We start from the raw sequence: 9,396 nt of genomic DNA, 5'->3' as shown, positions 1-9,396 counted from the left end.
AAGCTGAATAAATAGATTCTCTTTTTAAATGACACATTATTAAAATCAAATTCCTGATTCAAATGCAGTCTTATTATTAACAAAAATGATTCAAGCTGATATAATTTTGTTATTCGTGATAAAACGCTTTAGTTCGTTAATTTATTTCACCATCAGTTTTACATTATAACCACCAGCATTAAAACTATGCCGTTTATCTTTTTTAAAGATATTTCTTGTTACGTTTAATTTTGTCATTTTGTGTTGACTGTTAATTAACCCGCCCGTTGCATTGTGAGACTTATTTGCATAGAAACTTGTTCTTTCGGACCCAGTTACTATTTTGGGGAATTTCTCGTATACTTTATTTTTCTCCAATTTTATATTCACGATAGGTTGGTTGGTATATATCTAGTCTGAAAACTGTCAAGGGTTAAACATGTAAGCATATATATCTTTGGGAGGATAATCTACAATAAATTACACACATATGTATATAGACCTATCGCGTATAGTTCACAAAGAGAATACTCATTATACAATACGGCGTTTAATACATTCACATCCATGGTTAATTAATCGTTTCACGTTGGGTTATCACATGTCTGCCGTTGAGGACTGTAGGGTTGAAGAAACGGAATGTGGCGAAAAATCCGGATTTTCTGTTGTAATTTTGATACCAATGGTACATCGTACACTAATTTGTGTTTATCTATCTGACTTCCGCTTCCGGGATTGAAAGACGTCATATCATCCATACCTCTCTCCGTCCTTGTTCCTGTAAAAGCAGAAGTAGGTCATTGTCATTGAGTGAATACAATAATATCGTTAGGCAAGAAATCGCGCGACGTAATGGAGTACGTATCTCTCAGTACTATCTACAATAAACAAGAGGCCCATGGGGCCTGTATCGCTCACCTGGTTGGATTACTCAGTACTATTTACAATAAAAAACAAAACACTTAGATTTGTATGAAGGCTTGGTTCCGTTAGCATGTTTTCTTCGTTCAGCCATCACGACTCCTAAATGTTATATATCACATTGATTATTACACACAATTGTGTAAAAATGTGATCGTTGCTAGGTAAAATACCTTGAAAACAAACCGTGGAACTGTATAGGGATATATCTAGTTTAATGGTACAATCGACGAGGATTTTGGTTTGTTTGTTTTTGTTTAACGTCCTATTAACAGCCAGGGTAATTTAAGGACGTGCCAGGTTTTGGAGGTGGAGGAAAGCCGGAGTACCCGGAGAAAAACCACCGGCCTACGGTCAGTACCTGGCAATTGCCCGACGTAGGTTTCGAACTCGCAACCCAGAGGTGGAGGGCCAGTGATAAAGTGTAGATACACCTGTCCTTATCGACTCGGCCACCACGGCCCCTTGACGAGGATAATTACATAACCGACATATACAACAAGTAGATCAGTGTTATATTTCATGTTTGGGAGTTCTGGCCTGTAGGTACAGTGTATATGTATAAATTAATGAAATATACATACTAAATTATACGAAAAAGAATAATCATACTTTTGTTTTGACTTCCATCAAAGCATATACATAACTGATAAACGAGTATATAGGTGAATTTAAGTGATTCAGGTATAAGTAAAGAACATGCACAGCCATCAGCCTACCGATCCCTTTAATTTGAATATAAGCTGATCCCTGAAATAAACCACCGGACCCTTACTGAAAAAATACAATGCGTTATTTATAAAACTATTTTTTAAAATCATTTTAATAGGGAAAGCGATATACTGCTGAATGAATCATTTTCTGAATATTAGATTGTATGGTTAGTTGGTTGACTGGTTTTTACGTCTCCTGTAATTTCTACCGAGGGGTACGGGCAGGCGATTTGAGGGGACCGGTGACGGTATATCCATCCGGTAAGTCCACAGGGCCGGACAGCTCCCTGGGACGGACATAGGCGCAGATAAGTGGTTCTTACCATATTCGTCAAATCATGAATTCATGGATAAGAGTGTAGCATACGCTACATTTTAAAGAATTTAAGGTTGCTCGTCTACCCAAGGGATATTTGGGAACGGTTGTCAAGGAGACACCAATACCCAGGGATATAGGAGGATGGGTGTCAAGGAGACACCAATACCTAGGGATATAGGAGGATGGGTGTCAAGGAGACACTAATACCCAGGGATATAGGAGGATGGGTGTCGAGTAGACACCAATACCCAGGGATAGAGGAGGATGGGTGTCAAGGAGACACTAATACCCAGGGATATAGGAGGATGGGTGTCAAGGAGACACTAATACCCATGGATATAGGAGGATGGGTGTCAAGGAGACACTTATACCCAGGGATATAGGAGGATAGGTGTCAAGGAGACACGAACACCCAGGGATATAGGAGGATGGGTGTCAAGAAGACACTAACACCCAGGGATATAGGAGGATGTGTGTCAAGGAGACACCAATACCCAGGGATATAGGAGGATGGGTGTCAAGGAGACACTAATACCCAGGGATATAGGAGGATGGGTGTCAAGGAGACACTAATACCCAGGGATATAGGAGGATGGGTGTCAAGGAGACACTAATACTCAGGGATATAGGAGGATGGGTGTCAAGGAGACACTAATACCCAGAGATATAGGAGGATGGGTGTCAAGGAGACACTAATACCCAGGGATAGAGGAGGATGGGTGTCAAGGAGATACTAATACCCAGGGATATAGGAGGATGGGTGTCAAGGAGATACTAATACCCAGGGATATAGGAGGATGGGTGTCAAGGACACACTAATACCCAGGGATATAGGAGGATGGGTGTCAAGGAGACACCAATACCCAGAGATATAGGAGGATGGTTGTCAAGGAAACACTAATACCCAGGGATATAGGAGGATGGGTGTCAAGGAAACACTAATACCCAGGGATAGAGGAGGATGGTAGTCAAGGAGACACTAATACCCAGGGATATAGGAGGATGGGTGTCAAGGAGACACTAACACACAGGGATATAGGAGGATGGGTGTCAAGGACACATTAATACCCAGAGATATAGGAGGATGGGTGTCAAGGAGACACTAACAGTTAGGGATATAGGAGGATGGTAGTCAAGGAGACACTAATACCCAGAGATATAGGAGGATGGGTGTCAAGGAGACACTAATACCCAGGGATAGAGGAGGATGGGTGTCAAGGAGACACTAATACCCAGGGATATAGGAGGATGGGTGTCAAGGAGACACTAATACCCAGGAATATAGGAGGATGGATGTCAAGGAGACACTAATACCCAGGGATATAGGAGGATGGGTGTCAAGGAGACACTAACACACAGGGATATAGGAGGATGGGTGTCAAGGACACACTAATACCCAGGAATATAGGAGGATGGGTGTCAAGGAGACATTAATACCCAGAGATATAGGAGGATGGGTGTCAAGGAGACACTAATACCCAGAGATATAGGAGGATGGGTGTCAAGGAGACACTAAAACCCAGGGATATAGGAGGATGGGTGTCAAGGAGACACTAATACCCAGGGATATAGGAGGATGGATGTCAAGGAGACACTAATACCCAGGGATATAGGAGGATGGGTGTCAAGGAGACACTAATACCCAGGGATATAGGAGGATGGGTGTCAAGGAGACACTAATGCCCAGGGATATAGGAGGATGGGTGTCAAGGAGACACTAATACCCAGAGATATAGGAGGATGGGTGTCAAGGAGACACTAATGCCCAGGGATATAGGAGGATGGGTGTCAAGGAGACACTCACACCCAGGGATATAGGAGGATGGGTGTCAAGGAGACACTAATACCTAGGGATATAGGATGATGGGTGTCAAGGAGACACTAATACCCAGGGATATAGGAGGATGGGTGTCAAGGAGACACTAATACCCAGAGATATAGGAGGATGGGTGTCAAGGAGACACTTATACCCAGGGATATAGGAGGATGGGTGTCAAGGAGACACTTATACCTAGGGATATAGGAGGATGGGTGTCAAGGAGACACTAATACCCATGGATATAGGAGGATGGGTGTCAAGGAGACACTTATACCCATATATATAGGAGGATGGGTGTCAAGGAGACACTTATACCCATATATATAGGAGGATGGGTGTCAAGGAGACACAAACACACAGGGATATAGGAGGATGGGTGTCAAGGAGACACTTATACCCAGGGATATAGGAGGATGGGTGTCAAGGAGACACTTATACCTAGGGATATAGGAGGATGGGTGTCAAGGAGACACTAATACCCATGGATATAGGAGGATGGGTGTCAAGGAGACACTTATACCCATATATATAGGAGGATGGGTGTCAAGGAGACACTTATACCCATATATATAGGAGGATGGGTGTCAAGGAGACACAAACACACAAGGATATTTAAAGACTGGTGTCATGGAGACACAAACATACAGGGATATATAAGGACGGGTGTCATGGAGAACAACAGGAGACGACAACAAAGTAGAAGACATACCTTTAACAGTGTTGTCTAGAATGATGGAGGTAAGTCCCGCCACAAACATCTGTGTCCCGAGGATGAGTCTGAGTACCTGGTCCAGAGAGGCGTTACCTGTACACAGAAGGTGTGTAACCTACATATAACAGTACGCTTTGTATGAATACATTATAAATATACACACAGGGTTCACCCTGGACCCAAACACCATGGGCCATTTTGACAAGATCTCAGAAATCATATGGGCCAATATATAGAAAATTGAAGATATTTGTGAGTTTTGGTGCGCCATTTTAGAAAATGGCCCCATGGCCCCCTCCAGAGTTATCCCTGCACACATATAGGGATTGAACGGTGTTTTTATTGCGTTTACGGTGGTATGAATACATTTTAAATACACACAGAAGGTTTCACAGAGAACGTTACCCCTAAATCTTACCTGAATAACCAAAGAAAGGCAGGTGATACGTTATGTCGTTATTTTGAAAGATGAGATCCTTTTTGTCATTAATTTTTGATACTGTGGTATATTTTGTCATCTTTTATACTACTGGTGTATTTTGATATCGTTTTGGTTTTTGGTGTGTTTGTTTGTTTGATTTTTGTTGTTTTTTAAGTAAAAAACCCACTTACCCGTATTGATGGTATCACCATTGAGTTTCAACCATTCGGAAGTGAGTAAGCCAACATATAACGATATGCCCAGTACTGCGAGGTTCCGAGTGGATGAAAGGTTAACCCTCTGTAGCGAAGATAATCCTATGGATACCACTAAGCCGAAGGTGATTACGGTCACACCACCCATAACCGGTTCCGGAAGTGACGCCATCACAGCGCCAAATTTACCGATAACTCCGAAGACCATGCAAATGATTCCTGCTAAAATCATCACACTTCGACTAGCTACCTAGATAATGGACACAACATGTACCGTTTGATTACGATTTTTTCAAAAATAAAATAGACAAGTTTCACCAATGATATTAACTTGTCTGATTTTATAAGACTTATTATTTCAAATGTAATGATTGTCCGTATCCATTGTATTTTTATTTATTTATTTTTTTAATTTTTTTTTATATGTAATGATACTAATGTTTTCCTGTGTCCTTAAATTGTCAATTAGTTATTGTTAGTCAAATGAACACTTTCAATATTATATGTTAAAGTATTTTTGACATGATACGACTCTGAATGGTTCATATAATACATGCTCTTACCTGTGTGAGTTTGATGATAACGACGTTATCAGTATATGACGTAGTAGCGTGCCCGGCCCCTAGGGCTCCCGCCACCACCCCCATGATGCCCTCCGTCAGTATCCCACGGTTGACAGCGTGACGGGGTGGGGGGAAGGTCCCGGTGGCCCGGGAGACGATGATGTAATCCCCGATGGACTCTATGCTTGAGGCTAGGTATGAACTTATAAATCCTATGAATACCGCTGTGTTGAAACGTATAGGACCAAACTGACCTGGAAGTGACGTCATGATATTATTTTAAGGTCTCACACAACTTATTCAGACAATCAGCTGGTGTTTCACCTGAACCAAGTCCCTTAAGAAAATGTGTTTCTTAGGTTTGTAGCTATCTCCTGAGTAAATAATACATGAAATGGGTACTGTCTATATACGAGAATGAAGATTAGGGTGTTGAGATTTTGAAAATTATAAATATACACTCCTGGTATAAATAGAAAGACGTACGATTCCATGTGTAAAAAGGCGGGAATTCCCCAGGTAGGGGTTCCCCTGTCCACTGTAAATATCAGGGTTACTGTCTTCCAAGTACTGGTGTGCTCTTATATGCTATTAAGCCTATCCAATAACATTTTTTTTTTTTCTGGTAGGGAAATCTTCAAACTTGAATTTGATATAAGTTTCACAACATTTGAACTTCAAATGAGCGAAAGAGGGATGGAGTCATTGGTAATAACATCAGAATAATTAGTTGTGTGAGAGCGAGTGAGAGGATGGTGTTATTTGTAATAACATAAGAATAATTAGTTGTGTGAGAGCGAGTGAGAGGATGGTGTTATTTGTAATAACATAAGAATAATTAGTTGTGTGAGAGCGAGTGAGAGCGAGTGAGAGGATGGTGTTATTTGTAATAACATAAGAATAATTAGTTGTGTGAGAGCGAGTGAGAGGATGGTGTTATTTGTAATAACATAAGAATAATTAGTTGTGTGAGAGCGAGTGAGAGCGAGTGAGAGGATGGTGTTATTTGTAATAACATAAGAATAATTAGTTGTGTGAGAGCGAGTGAGAGGATGGTGTTATTTGTAATAACATAAGAATAATTAGTGTGAGAGCGAATGAGAGCGAGTGAGAGGATGGTGTTATTTGTAATAACATAAGAATAATTAGTGTGAGAGCGAGTGAGAGCGAGTGAGAGGATGGTGTTATTTGTAATAACATAAGAATAATTAGTATGAGAGCGAGTGAGAGCGAGTGAGAGGATGATGTTATTTGTAATAACATAAGAATAATTAGTTGTGTGAGAGCGAGTGAGAGCGAGTGAGAGGATGGTGTTATTTGTAATAACATAAGAATAATTAGTTGTGTGAGAGCGAGTGAGAGCGAGTGAGAGGATGGTGTTATTTGTAATAACATAAGAATAATTAGTTGTGTTAGAGCGAGTGAGAGCGAGTGAGAGGATGGTGCTATTTGTAATAACATAAGAATAATTAGTTGTGTGAGAGCGAGTGAGAGCGAGTGAGAGGATGGCGTTATTTGTAATAACATAAGAATAATTAGTTGTGTGAGAGCGAGTGAGAGCGAGTGAGAGCGAGTGAGAGGATGGTGTTATTTGTAATAACATAAGAATAATTAGTTGTGTGAGAGCGAGTGAGAGCGAGTGAGAGGATGGTGTTATTTGTAATAACATAAGAATAATTTGTTGTGTGAGAGCGAGTGAGAGGTGGTGTTATTTGTAATAACTGAGAGCGAGTGAGAGCTATATAGAATTTGTCTGTACACTATAGATACTATAGTTCTCGTTAATCTACGCAAAGTAACCGGTTTTGTTACAACTCAACATTTCTGTTTAATGACTTTTTCTTTTTTAATTATTCACAATCCATGACTTCCGTCTCGGAGTCATTAGGGGATAGTACGTTGTTTTGAGTGGCTATATTGGCGATTAGAACATGGAATTTGGTTTGAACTCGAGACCGATACGTTTACTGTCAAATATATTTAGAAACATTATTTTACACGGGTGTGTTTGGATTGTTGTGAAAGTCCTGTTACCGAAGATTAAACGGCATACCTGGATTTACACTTTTTGGATTTTTTTTTTTGGATAAAAACGGGGCATGGACACGATTGGTCATGATTCTATCGCAGATTAGAACATGGTCCGTAACCAATCAAAACACGCCTTGCAAACGAATCATATTAAATAATGTCCTATATGAGATGTACGCTTCAGCCGTTTGTTGTTAGTCTACTTCGTGGAGAAGTTAAATATGCATCCATTTCTGCAATATTCAGTTTAGTTTTTGACAAAATACTCACTTGACGTTAACTTTTTGTAAAGAGATCATCGTGTAACAGGAGAAAAAGCTAAAATTGCGTTGATTAGTCTTTTCAAAATGGCGCCGTCTAGCTGACGTTGCGTTACGTCACCAAGAGATGACATCATGAATTATATTTCCGATTCCCGCTTACTAATCCACTCAACTTTTTTTCATTGCGTTAACGCTAGTTAGATGTAAATACAAGATATTGAAATAGTCAACATCTTTATTGGGACGTTACCTGGATACGGGACGAAGAGCCATGGTGACAAGGATATCAGATCTCCGCGCGTGTCTGTCCGGGCACGATAGGCGGGGTCACTGGGGTCATCAGGTAGCACATCTGTCAAGGTCAGGATCCCACATACCGCCCACATAAGTATCACTGAAATGAAAATCTGCAAAACACAAACGGTGACGCCAGTAATGGAATCAACAAACGAATTGACGTCATATTAAACACAAACGGTGACGTCAGTAATGGAATCAACAAACTAAATGACGTGAGAATACACACGAAACGGTGACGCCAGAGTACATGAAAATAATGTGTCACCTATGACAAGAAACAAAAATTTCTGACGTCACCAACTTTAATTACACCTATAGAATGATAGCGAGGCAAAAAAATGCAGCAAAAGACTAGTAAATGTTTTTAATAAAAAATAAACTGCGCCAGAAACATCCGATAACTATCAAATCAAAATGCAAACTATGATAAAAATGTTCCCGACAATTACAATATCTAAAATACAAAAACAAAACGTTATCAATATAGTAGTTAAGCTACCTTCACGTGTCTATTTTTAAAACTCGATTTCTCGATATTTTATAATTAACCCAGAAAAACAACATTTTGTCAGAAAATACAGATACCGAGAAACATAATCTACAGAAAATCCATCATTCAAACTTCAAAGTTCTCTACGGGTATACGTTAGAACTTACTTATAATCGCCGCTCTGCAAGTTTTTCTTATAGCAAATGCGGGACAGCATAAATCAATGACGTCTTACGCGAAATTCCAGTAGTGTCCCTTCTACCCGTAAACGCACTCATGAATTTGTTTGTTTCATATTATCACTGAACAGAGAATCGCCATAGTTATGTTATTGTTGGGGATCACAAGATGACTTACCGCAAATATCTCAAAAAATGGCAACTTTGTTCTTTTCGTTGACCCGGATTTATTGGTCTTTCCTCTTTCTGCCGCATTGCATTTTGGGTATGTTGAGGGAAAATCGTGAGAGATACAAAATACACAGGATCATTATGAGCGCGCAGCTGTAACAAATGATGATGTTTGATTAGATAGACAGTATTAATCAACCACGTGACGTTTGGTTATAAATCACACCTACATGTATAGAAGACAAAACAGACTTGTAACGGTTAAGGAAAGGTCGTCATTTGGTGAATCTTTGCGTCAGA

At 40.1% G+C, this 9,396-nt stretch overlaps 1 protein-coding gene across 1 annotated transcript; it reads right to left on the bottom strand.

The window, feature by feature from the left end:
- Positions 1-240: 240 nt before the first annotated feature.
- Positions 241-8,463, bottom strand: LOC117315794 (solute carrier family 23 member 1-like). Its single transcript, XM_033870193.1, has 5 exons — positions 8,207-8,463; positions 5,663-5,916; positions 5,076-5,349; positions 4,461-4,556; positions 241-757 (listed from the first exon to the last, which is right to left on the bottom strand). Exons 1-5 carry the CDS (start codon positions 8,340-8,342, stop codon positions 564-566), a joined length of 954 nt encoding a protein of 317 aa, XP_033726084.1. The 5' UTR covers positions 8,343-8,463; the 3' UTR covers positions 241-563.
- Positions 8,464-9,396: the final 933 nt, after the last annotated feature.

This window comes from Pecten maximus, chromosome 17 (assembly GCF_902652985.1).
Source record: "Pecten maximus chromosome 17, xPecMax1.1, whole genome shotgun sequence".
Lineage (NCBI taxonomy): Eukaryota > Metazoa > Mollusca > Bivalvia > Pectinida > Pectinidae > Pecten > Pecten maximus.
Note: the sequence above shows the minus strand (reverse complement) of the source record. Positions and strands in the feature narration are given on the sequence as shown.

What these genes read in the sequence shown, in the direction of transcription:
- LOC117315794 (XM_033870193.1), bottom strand. Translation starts at nt 8,342, where the DNA reads ATGTGGGCGGTATGTGGGATCCTGACCTTGACAGATGTGCTACCTGAT. An exon ending in GCTCTTCGTCCCGTATCCAG is followed by an intron (nt 5,917 to 8,206) that starts GTAACGTCCCAA and finishes CGTCACTTCCAG; the next exon opens with GTCAGTTTGGTCCTATACGT. An exon ending in TTATCATCAAACTCACACAG is followed by an intron (nt 5,350 to 5,662) that starts GTAAGAGCATGT and finishes TCCATTATCTAG; the next exon opens with GTAGCTAGTCGAAGTGTGAT.